General features: G+C 44.1%; 2 protein-coding genes and 1 non-coding gene across 3 annotated transcripts in view; all 3 read right to left on the bottom strand.

Annotated features, from left to right (window-relative positions):
• Positions 1-242: 242 nt before the first annotated feature.
• Positions 243-4,134, bottom strand: mrpl28 (mitochondrial ribosomal protein L28). Its single transcript, XM_036537328.1, has 6 exons — positions 4,044-4,134; positions 3,361-3,675; positions 2,819-2,971; positions 1,581-1,715; positions 962-1,048; positions 243-516 (listed from the first exon to the last, which is right to left on the bottom strand). The coding sequence occupies exons 2-6, from the start codon at positions 3,646-3,648 to the stop codon at positions 421-423; spliced, it is 759 nt and encodes a 252-aa protein (XP_036393221.1). The 5' UTR covers positions 3,649-3,675; positions 4,044-4,134; the 3' UTR covers positions 243-420.
• A 539-nt stretch (positions 4,135-4,673) lies between these two features.
• trnastop-uca lies at positions 4,674-4,760 on the bottom strand. The gene has a single exon. It is a non-coding gene; the product is annotated as a tRNA-Sec (tRNA).
• Positions 4,761-14,363: 9,603 nt separating this feature from the next.
• ppp1r37 (protein phosphatase 1, regulatory subunit 37) overlaps positions 14,364-18,675 on the bottom strand; it is a 41,133-nt gene continuing 36,821 nt past the window's right edge. Inside the window, exons 14-15 of the mRNA XM_036536631.1 lie at positions 16,550-16,703; positions 14,364-15,780 (exon numbers count right to left, since the gene is read on the bottom strand). The gene's annotated coding sequence lies outside the window, so the exon portion shown is untranslated. The remainder of the gene's footprint in view (positions 15,781-16,549; positions 16,704-18,675) is intronic.

Raw genomic sequence — 18,675 nt, 5'->3', positions numbered from 1 at the left:
ATTTTCAGTCTCACAGCGCTACATGGTATGTACAATTAGACTAGAGAGGTTAGAGTTAAAAAGAACAATCAGGTTCTCTGTGTTCATATGGTACTGCCTGCCTGCTGCATGTAGTGCCAGCATTGTTGCAGTAACACGCAACATAATGTGTGCGTGGAAAAGAAACACAAAACATCATGAATAAAAAAAATAATTTTATTTCTGATTTTCAGAAAAATCTACAGTTTCAGTTGAATTCTGGTATGCATTTACAGGCTTTGTATTGATCAAATCGGATCATGAAAACTGGGGAAAGTCAGACAGAAACCACTGAAAAGCTGTTGCCTGAATAAATAAATGTCTTCCGTGAGGAAATGGCCACCTCTTCTGCTCATCCACAGCGACAAACATGCGGAATGTGGGCATCTCCAGGCAGAGGTGTCACTCCTTCTCTACTATCTGAGGTTCAGACAACTTCTGGACAGCCAGCTCATGTACCAGGTTGTCAACGCAGGTGAGAAATTGTGGGGTTGGCTCCTGTGAGGCACACAAAAAACAGCCAAGTCAGGTGAGGGTGTTATTTTTCAGGGAAAAAGACAAAATTTCAAGGATTATTTTTTATTGTTGCAAAAGCCAAATTCCTGTGACGTTAGAAAACTCTGAACATGAAATGACAGGGGAAAACCCTTTTTGAGATACATTAAAAAATGTGTGTCTGTGCAAACGTGCTTTAGAACGCCCCTGGCAGCGAATTCCAACCAGCCATGACTTGAGAGAAGACTTCATGTACAAGCCAGCGAACCAGCCTCCGGCCCATCTGACCAACTTCCATGGCTTTTTCCATAACTTTCCAGGGTAAAAGTATTTAGGGATTTCAAGGACTGGGGAACTCCCAAAATAACAGATCTATCTGGCCCCGCCCTCTCGATTGTGCGCGGGTTTACGGCCCTCTGCCCTGAGACTCGGGCTCACTGTCCGTTACCTTGCGCTCAAGGAGCCGCTGCTTCTCCACAGCTTCCTCCAGGCTCAGCCCCACCCACTCCGCCTCCTCCTCTGGGATCTCAAACTGCTGCTCGGGAGAGAGGACCAGAGGCAACGGCGTTATGTGGTTTCGACACCAACGGGGCCACTTCCCGCTGGGTTTCAACACGATATAGCCCAATTCCATTACGGTCAGCGCTGCCTTCTGCATTACTCCTGCTGTTGCCAGACAGTGGTCTGCCGTAATTTTGATCAGTAATTTCGACCCTACCAGGGCAGGAAGCCCACACTAGTCCCGCAGGCCAACCCAGATTCCCCACGGACACTCGATGCCACAGTTACGGTTACACTTCAAGACAGTGTTGCAGGCCTGGGATCTGTGCTACTACCACATAACTGCTCCACACCCTCAGCCACAGCCAACAGCTGCACTGAATCACAGTGTGATAAATCATGATACAGTCGTTTATTCCCAACAGAGAGCTATCCTCCCATACATAAGTGGCCCCACGTGCGGTTACACATGCTGAATTACTACTGTGAGCCCTAAGGTTCACTCTCCTGCACATGCACATGCTGGGTTATCACACGGCTTTCACTCTCAGAGGACTGGGACTAACCTTGTACTTGTCGTAGACCTGCCCCCTGCGGACGGGGTCGTCGGGGTAGAGCTCCTTGTCCCGGCGCGCCAGACGGAGCAGCATGGCCCTCTTCAGGTCCATCCCCAGCTTGGAGTTCAGATCCTGCTTTGGAGTCTGCTCACAGAACACAATATGTCAGTGAAAGGAGCTGTGGCAGGGAAGGCAACTGCAGTCCCCTGGAACATTCTGTGCTCTGATAAAATGAGACCTAGGGTGCTCCCAAGAGACCCGGGGCAGCAGTGCAGCATAGTGGTTGGCCGAAAGGTTGGCCGTTCGAGTCCCCACTGGGGCACTGCTGCTGTAACCTTGGGCAAGGTACATAGCCCACAACTGCTGTATATACTGTATAACTGGACGACACTGTAAAAAACAGTAACCTGTGTATGTCTCTCTGTATAAGAGTGTCTGCTAAATGCCAATAATGTAATGTAATGAATACAAAACCCTGGGGAAGTGTTTGGCTCGACTTACCACCAAGCTTTTATATAACAACCTTGAAATACCTGAATAGTTTTCCTGAGGTTTGTTTTCACACATTTCTTAAAGACTGCAATTAGACACACTGGTTTAATGATAATGGAAGAGTAAACAGCCCCTCAAGTCCTTGAAAGTAGATTTAGTGGGTGGCTTGAGAGTCCTGGAGGATTCTGGGGGATTTTGTGAGTTTAATGCTAGACTGGGACAAAGCTGTATCTTGGCTCCGATGGTTCATCTGGCATGAGTCAGTAAATACCCATCTGTTTAAACCGTTCACACTTCTCATTTAAGGTGCTGAAGCTGCATGCTACAAACTAACATTTGTACCTCTATACAGGCTGTATCAAGCTCAGCTCGTGGAAGAGCACGTATATGCAGTCTATTTTTGCTCTGACGAAGACCATTCCTTTTATCTGCACTCAAACATTTAACTGTAGTGTACTGGAGAAATGGTAGTGAGCAAACGTGTAAAACTAATTAACCACATGACAAGGCAATAGCAATCAGCTGGAACAAAACAGTGCCGCATGTTATTCCTGTCGTTCACGCTTCTACATCGTAAAGGCTGTACCTATTGCATAAACATTCATATATATCAACATACAGAGATACGGATGATTACTTGGAGTGAAATGAAGATTTAGACACTTTATGTCTATTATTATCTCCTGCCTGGGGAAATAGGAAATATTAACATTGTTGTGGGGCTGTGTCGAATCTGATGTTCACACTGTCATCACCTTGAGGATGTAGAAGTCAAAGCCATAAGCGGCATCGATAAGATCCAGTGTTCGAGTGGTGACCGTGATTTTGAACTTGTGGTCCAGGATCTCGCTGTACAGCTCTCTAACAAACAGCTGAGGTTTCCAGCACTTCTTCAATCGTGTGGAGAGCTGCAGAAGAAACACAATTTTACCCTCACAATATAATGTATAATTCCATTTTGATGGAACACCAGCATTTCAGTAGACGCGTAGGTTTTTGGTCCTACGTAAGCCAGTAACATATGTCAAATGCTAAGATTTTTAACGCTAAATGGACAAAAGTTAGCTTGGCTTGCAAAGTTTAATTGTTATTACTTTATCATCATCTTCTGGTCTGTGATTGTAATAAGCAGTAAATACAATAAAATATCCGGCTGGCCTCCAAATTACATTAAATTGGCAGATTGGGGGTGGTTCTTTCACTTGTCAGCTTGTCATCAAAAAGGACAGAGAAAGAAACCCTCCAATAAGGAAGACCCTTTAGTCGAACCACTTAGCAAAATCTGTCCTTCACTTACTTTGTCATTATTGGCGTAGCGGTACCCGGATATCCAGCCCTCCCCGCCCCACAGACCGCTCTGAGACTCCGGGGGATAGTATATGGGGATAGGGACGTCCTGCACGCGTTCCCGGGCGCCAGTTTTGGGGTTGAGCCTGTATTTGACCCCTAGGGGTTTCCAGTGGACCGGGGTGGGCGGTTGCGTCTCCTGCAGGGAGCGCAGGTAGTGCTGTGGCAAGCGGGCGTAGATCCCCTGCTTCATCTTCAGCGCCTCCCATATCCTCGGGGGGTACTTGTGCAGCGGCATCGTCACTCAGTCGGGGGTTCACCACAGCTATAGCAACCATATAATAATGCAGGGTCTCTAGTTAGCACGAGGTCAAACATCATATAAAGCAGACTAAGTATAGCAACAACAGCTGGTTTACTAACTAGACATATCACAACCTAAACAATCAAGACTGGTCAGTGAGGTATTTGGGGAGGATGACATTGACACTGACAAAGTCTGAATTTTTTTCTTGACAGATAAACATTAGCCAGCGTCCTACAGTATTCACTTCTATCCTTGACGCTAGCTCCGAAAGACAGTCTAGCTAGGATGACTATGCCTTACTGCCATTCACATGCGAAGAACATGTTTTACTACACAGTTAGCAGCTGGAGCAATACGAAAATATGCATTAATCCAGTTGAACTCACCACTTACTGTAGCAAAAAAGGCTATGGTGATTTTTTCCCCGTCAAAGCGCTGAACAGACACCGTTCAACTTCACCCACGTTACCTCACGCAAAGGGCACGCTCTTTAACTTCCGCCAAAACAGGAAACATAACCAGATTAAATGATTGGCTACAAGAAAGTCACCGTGAGTGCTCATTGGTGTGTGGGAGTGTCGGTCATTCTGTCTCATCTAACTGCGACAGTAATGAAGTTCTGAATGTTAATACAAAAGGCTAGGAAGCCGTATAGTTTTTGTTTGTATTACGTTAAAGGTCGTCAGACTGCAAGTATAACAATTCATACAAATTCACGTCAGTTTGTTTGGTTTGCTTTATCAGCGTGTGGGAATTAATGTCGGTACTGGCCAAGCATGCACAAATAATATAAATAACGTGATACAAACAATCAACAATATAATTTGCGGATGAATGATAATGAAGACCCAGCGCCAACACGGTTTCCCTTACACACTTAGATCAGCAGCTGCTAGCATAGCAGGTATATTGATGCGAACCGCAGTTTCAGTGCGCGGCGTACCGCCCTAACAAAGCTTATGAAGTTGAATTAGTAATGTATTAACCGATAACCACGGGGATATAAATTCGATCTTCGCCCGAAAGGTGGAATTGAACCACTCTGCCGCTAGGCAGCTACAGGTTTGAAGCCTGCACCCCGGACCACCGAGGCTCATCCGGGCATTAGGTGAAGCAGCTTTCGAACGTATATAACCGTTTAACATAGTATACATTTCTCAGTCACGGTTTGTTGTTACCTGAAACTATTATCGTGTCATGTTGATAATAATCATAGATATTAAAGTTCCTCTGGTTAGGTAATGTGTAAGCGATGGTCTAACACAAATGTAGACACTATAAAACTCACAAAAGAGTAATGCATTGCGGTAAAATGCTAAGCAGGGAAAGTACTATTGGCTGGTTTGAGTTTCCTGGAGGTGGAGACTTATAAATTATTTAAATACTCTACAGGAATGTTCCGCTCTTTTGCGAAGACATAATTTGAAAAGTAGTGAAACAAAAGTAAACGGACGCGCAAAACTTACTGGATATTTGCAGGTTTTTAAATATGCATATCAGAGTCTCTATCAGTGCTCTTCTACAAGGGACATAAATATCATGTGGATATGATTTGATTAACTGCTATATAGCACTGGATGTTTTGCTTGGGAGGCGTAATCAGCAGCGGTGTACTTTAAGTATATTCAAAATATGAAAAAATGGATGCTTGATTGGCATGTATTCAAAACCAGGATAGAGCACGATGGGAGTGAATTCTGTTGCAGTTGAGAATATGTTGATTGATACAAAATGGGCTCATACAACGGACACGGCTGTGAAAAGATGAATGTGCCCCCATCACTTACCTGTTTTCCGAAATATTTTTTAATTTCATTTTCTGACTATGAATGTGTAATTATGTTAAGGACTATTGAATGAAAACTAATTTTGTGTACCATACACTGCCTCAGCTTTCCTCGGCAATTGCACTTCTGTTCTTTGAGGGGAAAATTTTTAATGGGTTAATTGGCCAAACCATCCACTAAGGCGGCCAGCTGTCATAGATGGGCAGAATGAAGAACTGGAAAGGTTGTATAAAAAGCATATAATCCTTGGTTTACACTAATTAGACCGTGATCTGACTGTTTTATTCCTTTTTACTTCTGCTTGTTTAATTTTGTCCTGTTGTATTTGTTTATAATAAACCAGTTTTTATATCTTCCTGTGTTTTTGAGAGAAGTAATTGATTAGCTTCTTCACAATGGTTCATACACATTCTAAATCCTGAAATAAATGAATAACTAAACAGTCGCATGCACACACACACACACACACACACACACACAGTCTTTGCACTGTGTTCTTTTTTTCATCTGGTAAACAGAAATCGGTTTAGCTGTAGGCCTAAACTATGCACTTATAATCTTGATGAAATGCAAAAATATGGGTCTGCATCACATCTCTGGTACTCGGACATCAGGATACAGTAATTTCCTTTCCCTCGTCACTGAACATTAATAATTATCACTAGAGCTATGAATGACACCAGAGAAGCACCTTGACTTTTGTTAAATTTTTATTAGAAAAGAGCACCTCCAATAACGTATGTCTTTCATGAAGGTTATAACAGACAATAACTGATGCTGAAATCATTTCTGTTATAGCAGCTTAGTCTAGTGTAATTAACTAAGAGTTGGAACAAAAGACAGTAATAACAGACAGGGGGTCTCCAAGTCTATGATTGTGAAGCACTGGATTATGACATTTGATACTGGTTTAAGGATGACACAGCCAATTTTCACTGACAAATTCCCTTGGTTTACATGTTGTCAATATTTCATAGTTCATTTTGTAACTGATGAGTGTTCACCATTCATCAATTACAAACATGGGAACATTGTTATTAAATTAATATTTTACAGGTACTTTGAGATGTAAAACATTGTCTGTTCCCTCTAAATACTTAATTAGTTAATAATATTTAGATCCTTTGGTTGTGGCTGAGTATATTAAAGCATTTGCCTAGGCCACCTTTCTGGATAGATTGGTAGTTAACCATAACATGCCTACAGATACATTATCATAGCAACAATAAAATTGAACTTCTCTGTCACATATTACATGCCTACACTTTTCATTTGCAATTAGCAATTTTCAGATTTTCATGTTCATTGTGCAATTTGTAAAAAGGTTAAAGAAAAACAGAATACACTTGATTACAATATTGCAAAGATGCCATGTCCACCTTGAAAAAAAGATGTCAATCTCAATGTTTTTTTTTTAAATAAGGGATAAAAATTGTTTTGGGTTGAATTTTACAGGAATTAAATACCACTGGGTTTTATGACATTGCTTTTTGCTTGCATTCAATTTTTGCTATTTCTGTTAAATGAGCTTTCAGATACAACAGAACAGGAAATGCTTTCTTGGCCAAAACATCTCTTGTTGGTAAAATGTTAACCTTAGTCAGGAAACTAAAGATTAACGTCTGTCTATTACATATTCCTGACAACACCGGAATAAAGGCAGACGTTTCTACACCCTCTCAGAGATACGTGTTCTCAATAATGAGCACCTGGGACTGCACTTCTTCATCCTTGCCAGCAGGGAGCAGCCTTGTATCTTCCTTTCTGGGTGTGCAGCACATCTTCCCTGCACACTCCACCCCACAAGTCAGGCTGCAGTAGGGCAGAGGTGGGATTCCTCGAGGCAGAGAGGCACTGGTACCACCGACATCAGTGACAGTGGGGAGGAGCTCTGGCTGAACGGTGGAACAGCTCACCCCAACACTCCGCAACACCTCTGTGATGCCCGCCAGCAGGTCAGAACACTCGCAGGCCCCCAGTCCTGGGCGGCAGTGGACGTGCACGGACGCCACAAGGCGGGCCTCTGTCAGCTGCCACACGTGCAGGTCGTGAACCGCCACCACCCCGGGGACACTCGCGATGCGGCAGGACAGCTCCTCCAGGGCGAAGCCGGGCGGGGTACCCTGCAGCAACAAAAAGCCGTGGCGACAGGCCTGGGGCAGAGTCGTGATCAGGAACACCAGCACTGCCAGCAGGGAGAAGCCAGGGTCCAGGTAGACAAAGAGCCCACAGCCCCCTATGCTATGCGGGCAGTCAGGGTCACTCAGGAGCAGCACCAGTCCATTGGCTAGGACCAGAACTGAGCCCAGCAGCGCCTGAACCAGTGCGAGGAGGCTGGGGAGAGGGCAGCACCACCATTTGCTGCTGCCAGGCCTCTCTGTGTCAGAGTGCAGCACTGAGCTAGCACTGATTGTTGGGTTAGAACCTACGAACAGTAATCACAGAAAACAGGCACATCATTACCTTCCAGCAAATAAATGAACAGCCCAATGGGTGTAACATTGATTTCCTGCAAGGATCAAGAGAACGGTTAACAAATGGGTGCTTCTCGCTTTCTGTTCTGTTGCTACGGCAACAATGCACCCTCCTTGTCTGATTGGTGCACTCTTACCCTATGCTTTAAGAAATTCTCCTGCAGTCTGCAAGGAAAGGTCACCTTTTGCCCTCCTCCCTGTTTAAGGGAATATCAGGTCACGTATATGAACTTCTCTTATCAGTATCTCAGCAACAAAGAGATCAGAAGATCTGATGAGATCAGAAGGAGAGGATGCTCTCGTCATGGTGTTTACTTGGTCAGTTAAGATGATTCCTGGACGGAACGAGCTGCAGGCTTGATATGAATCTTGAATGTTTTGATCCAGCATCTGGCATATGCACTTCATAAGATGAGCTTCATAAGAATAGCTGCCCCCACAGGATGAGGTCACACATGAAAGCATCACTGATCAAGCCCACACACATATCAGGGAAAGAGGTTTTCAACATCAAACATTTCAGTAGCGACCCTCAGATTGGCTTGTGCAATCTTGTGCTTCCAGCACTTTGGACTGTGAATCACAGATGGCACCTGGCCTTCAAAATGAAAGCCATTTTGTTTTGGTGAAAGACAATGAGTCTGTTCTCTCCATCAGAGACTCCCAGATAAATGTATCCCTGGCAAACTTTGACTGATCTTACAAGATGACTTCACCTCTTTGCTCCACGCGGGCGTTATCTTCATACACTTCGGCATAAGGGTCGCTCAGATGACGGTCCCTGTCTGGGGGTTCACCATGGTTGCTGGATTGCTGGAATTCGGAGTTCAGCTGGGACCAGGGCTCCAGGACGGCACTTGTGGCCGTGGTATGAGGGGTAGGACCTGGGCGCAGAGAAGGACTGTGCTGGGCAAGGCATTCGGGGTCCAGAACACTGGATGCCCCTGGATTGCAGAACACCAGAGGTCCGTCCTGGATGGACCTGTCTACAGTTTGAGAGAGGATGACAGAGTTGATTTTGTTCCTGTCATCCTCAGTGTCCATGCTCTCCTTTGTCTGGCCTCGGCCTACATCGGGGTATAAAAGCATGTCAAAGCACCAGATTTTGACAGGACATTATTAAGAACAGAGATGAACAAGTGGCTTAATATTATATTGAAATATTCTACAACTAGCATGTTTGAATACTCAAATACTTGATCCCCACTTTTCTCCTCCAGGTCTTTGTCATGAATTACTCTCTGCAAAGAAATCTGCAGTCACTCACATTCTCAAAGGAAAATTAATCATGTCAATGAATTGTCTGTAATTTCATGCAACTTTCTTAGGTTCCGCTTTGTGAATATTGTTTAAGGATGCCTGATTTAAGGACATACTGTTAAATCTGAGATGCCATCTGGCTGCATCGCCTTATTTGATGCTGAAGATATGAACAGAGTTCCTACATCCTACCCGCATCCCTCTGCTACAGACTGATGGATATGATGGATGCTTAACGGCTCATTGACACATAATAAATCGTTTTTCATAAATTACCAGGAGTTAACCTTTCTCCCCTTTTGCAAACGGTTAGAGAATAATTTTCAGTTTGCCTATTCTGTCTCATTTAGTTTTTTTTCTATATTTGCTGCAGAGCACTCAGAGCAATATTTTTCTGTGTAAAAGTTGATTGATTAATTAATTGATCGATGTTTGTGTTGATTATATAAAAGCGTGCACAGTACCTGTGCCATCCAGCCCTGAGGACAGACTCTGCCCCCCTGGGGATGAGAAGCGGGTGACCCCCACCTCACGCTGTAGGAGCCCGCGCTGACTCATGGTGAGGACCATGGCATTGAACAGCAGGCTGATAACCCCCACAGCTGTGGCCAGCAGGGGGCGATCCATGGCATGTGGCCATAGGGCGTGGCTGAAGATGTCCATGCAGACTGAGATGCACAGGGAAGCCAACAGCAGTGATGAGATCAGGGCACCGAGGGGTTGTACTCGTGCCCAGCCGTAGGGTGGAGACAAAGAGGAGGTTGTAAGAGTGGTGAGAATGGGAGAGGCTGGAGGTGTGGTGGCGAGATGGGTGACAGATAGGTAACGCAAGGATTTTGGGGTTGGCATCATCATGGAGGAGTCACTGGCAGTGACAGCAGTGTTATGGGAGGGAACAACGGAGGGGGTAGGAGTGGAGGAGTGAGAAGGGACAGGAGGGCTTTGGGGGGTCAGCTGGGGGATGGACAGACGCAGGAAAATGAAGAGTGTGTGGAAACTGTCCATCATGTTGATGAGGGAGTTGCAGAGGCGGCTGATGATGATCTCACACACCAGCAGCAGGAGGGTCAGTCCCAGGAGGAAGCTCTCCCTGGAGCCCCTCTGGAGCCCAGGCCGGCATGGCATTGCACCTGCACACACACACACACACACACACACACACACACACACACACACACACACACACACAAACACACACACACACACACACACACACACACACACACACACGCACACACACACACAAACACACACACACACAGAGTCATCTTGATTTGCTCATTGATGCTGGAGATATTCTGACATCTGGCTGATGCTATTGCCCAAATAAGTCGTTAAATTACAGAACAGGCCAAATTAAGGTAAAATATTTTCATCAACAGACACTATCTGTTCACCTTTTATAATCAATTGTAAGTTAATATCACAGGTCAATGCACATAATAAAATAAGCATATCAGCAAGAATACACTTCCGATATATTTGCTTTAATAAGAAAACTGTACTGTACTGTTACTGTTTAATCATGGTATTTAATCATTATCATGGATCAACTGAGACAAATGAACGCGAACGAATGGACTCAGAGCGTGAAACAGGTGAGTTTAGCGCTAAAAAGCAGATTTTTATCATGCTCTCAGGAATATTTCGCCCTCCTCTCCCGCGCCTCTCTCTCCTCCTCTCGGTATTAATCGCTGTCATGTGAGAGAGAAAGTGAATTTCGTTCCTTTTAGTTTTCTTCGTTGGTTCCCATCTCAGCTTTGCTTGTCTGCTTGACAAATATTTTCCCTCAGGATATTCACTCGATGGTCAATGAAGTCAGCGACGCATATATGAAGTATATGTCAAACAAATCAAAAATTGCATTAGGTACAACAGGACTTCGACTGGGAAGCTAGTTTGTAGACTACGTCTATGATCTCGTCCGCCAAAGTACTGGTTATAAACAACATAAAATCTGGGAGAGAGAAGATTGTTATCCAGAGATCTAGAGAATAGCCTAATATCCGTGGCAATTAAACGTAACCACCGTTCAAGGCCAGTAATTATATATGTATTTACTATATATTTCATAACATTATCAAGAATAGGCTATTAATATAATGCATGTACTTAGCCTATGTGTATAATTTACTCTGACTGATTAGACGACAAAAGCCTCTTGACGGTTTACCGTGTTTTAGGTCCGATGCCCTTCCTTGGCAGTTGTTCTCCTAGTCAGGATCTGTGGCCGATCAGCGGGTCAAATGAAGCAAATACCATCTGTTAAGTAAATAACTTTATGATCATGTGTTGTCACACAGTACTGCTGCATTCAGGCGAGTATTGTTTTTTCACGAGGTTTGACAAGTTCTGCGCAGCAAAATTCTGGTAACCTTGAACTCCTTCAGTTTCATGCAACTGAACCCTGTGAGGAGCACAGCAAGAACCCTCCCTCCGTGTGAGTGCTCAGAACCGGATCAAAACCCTGCCTACGTGAACCTTTACAGGGCACCACGGCGGGCTTGCAGACGCTAAGCCAACAGAGAAGATGCTGTTTGACACCACGGAAAAGCCCCTTTTAAAGTTAAACAAACTTCACCACACATTCCTCAGGGGGCGCTAAGCTACGAGAATGGTGCTGGAGGAACTATTCCAAACGTCTCCGACTTTCATTAATAACAATTTGTGAAAAAGGAAATTGTAATTTTGAGGAAATTGACAACTGGCATCGGCAAACCACAAGAATACCCGGCAAAACTTCGCTATGGCAGTGGTGTTTATGTGTTACGGGACTATGCCCCTCCCAGTCTCATTTTCATTCAGACAGCCAACCTTCGACTTGTGATCATAACGCCTTTGTCTTTCGGTTGATGGCAGATATCCCCCTTCAGACATAACAGTCAGCATTTTCTCTTCCTCAACAATCTGAGTTTATGTCAGACCATTTCAGAGCCGTTAATTCAATAGACACGTGTGACTTTGCGTGGCAAATCGAAAAGTAATGAGTAAGGCGACAGCTGTCGATTGGGCCGCGGACCCGCAGGTTGCAAATTAGATAGGGCTATTCAAAACGGTTAGCGAAAGGTAATGCATCTGTATGTCACTGTATGTCAGGTACACATAATTGCTCTTTTCCATTGCTTTGCACTACACAAAATGTAAGCACAGACATCAATGCTAAACGGACCTAGATCAAAAAAATCCTATTGAAGTCAGACGTTGAAAATAATCTATTATCCACACTACAAACGTAACGGTAAAGAATTTGTTCCTTCATACAAAGCGCCAGACGTGTAACTTCTCTGGTGAAGGGGCACCTGATTTTAACCAGTTTTGAGCAGATTTTTAAATTAAGTTGTTTAGAAATGCTGAAATGTCTGAACACAGCTGAAACAGGCAGAATGCTCTGAGCATCCATCCTGAACTCACCATGTTTCAGATGAGGGAACCTTCTTAGGGAATGTAATGTGAAGTAATTGAGTCCGGTGAAAAAGATACACTCACCTCTGAGATTGCAAAAAGCCTGTAGGTCCTCTGAAATATGTGTACTCTCCTCTGAAAGATGTGAGTTTACGTTATCTGTGTATTCTTTTTGAGCTGAACACTGTATATCCATGAACTGCTACCATATCTCTGGCATCGAGCTGGCCCAGGGGCCTTTGGTTGCCAGGTGAGTGAATAGTGGGAACTTTTCCAACAGGTCAATTTGCTAGCACTTAATGATGTTAATGGCTAAACTACTGGACCTTGGCTTTCCTGAATGGGCCAGACTCCTCCATAACAGCAGTGTTGGTGGTTCTTCCTCATTAGTCAGCACTTAATGTTTGGAACATATCCGGTGACACAGTATTGCTGTCAAGTCCAGTTTCGTTTAGTGTGCTGAAGTGGCTGGTATTTACACTACACTTGACCTCCTGCATATGTATTCCCATTATAATGTTCAGTTGGCAAGCTCATATCAGTTCTGCAGATGATACTGTTAATAATGTGAACATCTGAATGAAGCTGATAGATGATCTGAGTAATGCTGTTGCACGGGGAAATACACTATCCTACCAAAAGTCATTGGACATGGGTAGGTATGAATGAAACATGTCTTTATTCTAAGTAGTTAATAACATGTTGGCCTGTCTTTGGCCTTAATTGCTGATTAATTGCAAATTTCTGAAAGAAAGCTGGTGGCATTGTGCTCCACTCCTTCTTTAAAGCGAGATCCACTACTGAAGAGGGCTGTCTTGGCCTTGCCATAATTCTACATTCTAGTTCATCCCAAACATGTTCCATCGGGTTGAGGTAGGGGATTGTACTGACTGCTGCAATATTCCGATATTCTCTTAAAACCATGAGTAATCAAACCCATTTACCTGAAATCAGAAGGGTGTCCCATAACTTTTTTGATAGTATACATTAATTATAATTACGTAACTATCATAGCATATACCTGCTCTTAAGTAAATATCTACCAGCACTATGAGTAACCCTGATGGTGAGAACAATATTGACTAGATGCAGTTTTTTACAATGGGGTAACTTTAGAGGCTGAGATGGGTCCTTTAACTTCACCTCTTGAAACATTCAAAAAATACCTCCTTGACTCTGACAGGCTTAAGTAAAGGATTTATGTTATGTTAGAGAGGGGCCATCCGGGTTGTCAAAGATGAAAGTGTTAGATAAAGGTATTAGCTATAGTCAGCACCCCTATACATTATTATTCCTCCAGGTCCGTAAAGCTAACTTGAATATGCCTGCTCAGCCTATGAAGAGTTCTGTGGATTTCAGTGTAAACTCTTCCAGCCCTCTAAGAACTGAGGAGGAAGTTTAAGTGATTGAGTAAATGAAAATGTTAAGAAAATGATTAGTTGAATCAGGTGGTTAAATATTGGACACACTGACACTCAAGTACCAGGGCTGAGTACTTCAGTTATGAAACAAAAATTGTCGTGTACCCGTTACGTGTGTGTGTGTGTGTGTGTGTGTGTGAGTGAGTGAGTGAGAGAGTGAGAGAGTGAGAGAGAGAGAGAGAGAGAATACATAGTACACAGAAACAGGTAACAGATAAGACAACAAAAACATCAGAAATTAGGAAACCCTTTATTTCAACCAAGATTATACAATAAACCCATAAATGCAGTAAAACACACTTTTTTGTTTATTTTAAATCTAGTTCTTCTAAGTTTAAGAACAAAGCCATTACTGGCCCCGGTAAAGCCAGTTCCCTAATAAACAGAATGAAATATATTAAACTTTTTGTCTCACCTTTAACCTAGTTTATTACTATCATTGTTATCATAGTTTATCCCAGTGCGGGGAACAGAGCAAAGTATCCTCATTCACAAGACAAAAATCATAATAAATAAAAATAAAATGAGATACACAGCAGATCAGAAAATCGGGAAGGCAGATTCAATTAGAAAAAAAGCAACTAAAAATAAAACAAACAAAATACAGCAGTGTTACTAGACTCTACATTTATGGCAGGTTTATCAAAGTTTCACCCATGATCCCCACCCTATGACTGATGAGGCCTAAAAAATGTTGCGTCTCAATTTTTCTCTGAAGGGTGTCTTTTCCTCTGAAGGTCACTGAGACTCCAGAAAACACGAACACTTGCTACATACTGTGAAAATATCCTTTTGAAATTACAGCCCACAGGCTTGTTACTGATGAAAGCTACATGTAACGTCAATTTGATGCGGGGATGAATGGCTTTCTGGGAAACTGCTGTATTCCGATTAGACATTTTGAAGTAGAGGTCCAATAAAACAAAGGTCACTTTTATTTTGGTCAAACTTTGCTTTGATTTAACATTTACAATTTGCCTTTTGTATAAAGGGTTTGGGGGCTAGGCAGGAACTTGCATAGCTATGAGAGGGTTTGATTATCTTTACAGTTTGAACAAATGATCTTTTTCAACATGAATCTGCCTTATTTTTTTTTTTATTTTTTTTTCTGATGTTTAGCTACACTAGTTCCAGAACATCCCGCTCTCTTCAGTTTTGACTGCAGTCAGTGATGGAGAAAACAAACAGAACAAGATCAAACATGCTACAGTACACATGCGCCACGCAGCCGTAGCTAGGGGAGACCTCTCGTTTCTTTCGCATAGGGCTCAATGCTGTTGAGGTGAGGAGCAATGGCATGTCCACGTCCGTTTTTCCTTGCGCCTCATGTACGCACACCGAAAGCCTCCCCTACAAGTGCCACAGCCAGGGTCAGTGATGGCAGGGAGCAGAGAGATGCAGTCTGGGAAATTCCGTGACGAAGAAAACAAAAGAATGAGATAATATGATTTTGTAAATCGAAGATCAGAAAGTCTCTTGCGTTTCTTCTTTGATTTGGGTACTCATTTGCCTTTGAAGTCTGTCCAAGTAGAATTAGTGTTACAGAGAATTGCAACCTCCCCCTCTGCGACAAAACTTGTCCCGAGGGTCTAGAGGTCCCCTGGGTGTTCTCAATGATGGTATCGCATCTTGATCAGTTTGGCCTGTGTTATCAACAGGGCACGTGATTTCAGCGGAACAGACCTCCCCTGTGTGGAGGTCGTCTAGTCCCAGTATGCACTCTGTCCTGCCTTGGTGGTGGGGGCAACGAGGGGGCCGGTCTGTACACCTTCAACACTTCTATAAAGACAGGTGGAGCACAAGGACGAAGCCGTCCGTCAACATACCCATCTTATGGACAGGAAGAGCAAGCACAGTCAATACGAGATTAAAACAAATTAAAACGAAACAAAGCAGAACAAAAAAACATCCAGAGAAAAGACAGATTTTTCAAGTGCCTCTGAGTACTGCAGGCTCCTGTGACTGATTTAGTCTGCAATCTAACCCCCCACCATTGTGTCGTCTCAAGCAAACACAACTCCCTGATAAACATATTGCACTAAAAAGACAGAGCCCAGATGCCTAACGCTGCCATGTATTCCACATTGCAATTATTCCCTTAACTAATGAATAGACTTTAGTGTTAAGAAGCTCTGCCCCAACTTATCCTAAGGGTAAGCCCGGAAACTGGAGAACATGTATGCACCTACTGCTTCCTCTGAGCTTGGATTACTATGGCAAAAAGCGAGTGCAAGGTAAACATGAAGCCAATGAGAAGTCTGCAGAGTCAGTCTAACGTCAGTGTCAGGGCTGGCCCAAACTGAAGCTCTGCAGTGTGATAAAACGCCAACAGGGACAATGTGGTTTCATTTACAGAGCACATTCTTACAGGAAATGTCAGGTCTGCCTTGCACCCATGTCTGCACCGTACCCCCAACATGGTGTAGAGCCCCACAAGCTTAGATCTGATCCACAACTGTCCCCTTCTGGATCCATTTATGCCTTAAGCTCTGTGGTCTGAAGTCTCATGGAACAGAGCACAGATCTGCTGTAACAACGTGGACAGGACCTGATTGCTGCTCAGGCTTTCCTTCTTTGATGAACTTTTTCAGTGGGGAACTAAACCCAGTGATATCTAGCAGGCCAATCGATGATGGTGACTCCTACAGGTGGGAGGAGAATTCCACCGCAGGGCTTACATATGGTCCAGAACTGACATCCAACTGCAAACACAAGAAGTTATCAATGTGACATGAGCATAAGACGATATTCAGCTGTATTGGTAATATTAGTTACAAGGCATACCAGCACACACAAGGCCTTGGCTTTGACAGAGTTCCTGCACCCCAACCCGACTTAAACATCCTCACCCCTTCCCCTTTAGCCCCACCCATTTCCCCACACCAGGGCCTTAGACCCCCCTTACGGTCAGTCCCCCGTCGCCTCCCTCACAGCAACACAGAGCACATTGCGGAGAAGAAAAAAAAAAAACCCAAACCCATTCCATTCCCTCATATTCACTTTCAGCTTTACATGAGTTGTGTAGGAAAACTGTTCTTAAAAACAGGAAAAAAAAGAACATTTGTGGAAAATATACATTCATATTTTGAGATAGAGTCTTTGTAGTGCACAGTTTTTGGTGTGATTCGGACCTCTTTGTGCGAGGCAAACTGAGTCTTGGCTCAGACGATCACTGTGTCAGTTGCGTGCCCCCGGCCTGCGGGAACTAAAGCCAGAGTGTCAGAGCGCACGGCTGGACCCAGCCAACCCCGACACTAACCCACCTCCCCACACAGAACAAGCGGGCTCAGATGGGCCAGCGCTACAGACTCTACAGTTTAACCACGTTCGGACCAGACAGAGGGAGAGCGGGCAGTAACGGTTGCCATTGTAACTTCCCCTTCGTTTCCTTCGGAAAGCAGGCGCCTCGTCCTTTCCTCCCCTCAGACACTCCGTAATTAAAATCAGACAGTATCCACCTTTCTGTCACCTCCCCTTCCCTGGCAAGGTCCTTCAAGAACTACACACGTTATACCTCACCCAGAAGGGGAGTTGTTGGTGTGGCCCGATAAAACCTAGGACGCAACTTGGCCGGGGCCTTTTGAAAGCACCCTGTTTGCCCATTGGTTCACAGTGATGGTCGATTTGCCTCGCACAGCCATCAAGGATGGGTTGGTATGAGAACAGGAGAACGACAGAAGACAAGGGGACTGGATTTGCTGTTGACAATGCATGCTGGGAATCAGTCACATCTCTGACCTGTTTGCTTACTGGACATTAAAAGCCTGGGGTGGGCAGCGTCCTCCCAGAGGGTCGCCGCAATTCTCACATTCTCTGTACTGCGGCTATTAAGAAGACAGGATGAGGTTTAAGCTGAATCTAGCCTGTTGAGTCTATTGTATTTCTTCCCCAAAGCCTGTGGTATAGAGATAACCCTAAACCCATCACACTGGGTGGTCTTTAATTTGAATGAATGTAGTGCTGTTATATTTTAGTCACTTTGTGGATATTCTTTCAGATAGTCCCCCGTAATATCGCAGTGAGAGTCACATGCGCCCCCCAAAACTCTATTATTTGCACCTACAGCCCTGTTATTTTTTAATAACTAGACCCATCCACGCCCTGCCCCATTCAATTACTCCCCTTTACAATTTACCCCCTGCCAACCCCCCCCCCCCCCCCACCCTACCCCCCGAAAAAAGAAAACAAATCACAGCTCTCTTTTGAATCAGAAAATGTACACCGAGGGGGAAATTTTTAAAAGCAAACCCCAAGAAAAAGAACTAATAAAAGAGGGAAATGTCCCCAAAAAGGCAGATAAAGCTATAAAATAAATACAACCGACTGTGATTCCTCAAAGCAGCAAAAATGAAGAGACAAAAAGGTCAGAGTCGATCTGAAGGCAGTTTCTTTATCCCGTCTTCATTTGTCAGTGTTTGGGTGATGGTGTGCGGCACAGTGCCAGCGGAAGACTGAGCGAGAGCGCTAGAGAGAGAGAGAGAGAGAGCGAGAAACTCCACAGAGCAGGCGGCTTCCCCCGTTTTCCTCAGAATACTCTCCAGCCTTCCCCTCGACTGAGATCCGCCTATCTTTACATTAGAGAACCAGAAGAGGGAGAGCTCTGTGACATTAAGAGGATTCAAACAACGAAACAGTATTCCTCTACTATGAGTGCCGTTGTCACACAAGGGAGCC

The sequence above is a fragment of the Megalops cyprinoides genome, chromosome 9 (assembly GCF_013368585.1).
Source record: "Megalops cyprinoides isolate fMegCyp1 chromosome 9, fMegCyp1.pri, whole genome shotgun sequence".
NCBI classification, from domain to species: domain Eukaryota; kingdom Metazoa; phylum Chordata; class Actinopteri; order Elopiformes; family Megalopidae; genus Megalops; species Megalops cyprinoides.
The sequence above is the reverse complement of the archived record's forward strand: the minus strand, read 5'-3'. Positions and strand labels throughout refer to the sequence as shown.

Coding starts and splice junctions, on each gene's coding strand:
- mrpl28 (XM_036537328.1), bottom strand. CDS start 3,648: ATGCCGCTGCACAAGTACCCCCCGAGGATATGGGAGGCGCTGAAGATG. Junction 2,972..3,360: donor GCTACGCCAATAATGACAAA/GTAAGTGAAGGA, acceptor TTTCTTCTGCAG/CTCTCCACACGATTGAAGAA. Junction 517..961: donor AGCGGCTCCTTGAGCGCAAG/GTAACGGACAGT, acceptor TGTGCCTCACAG/GAGCCAACCCCACAATTTCT.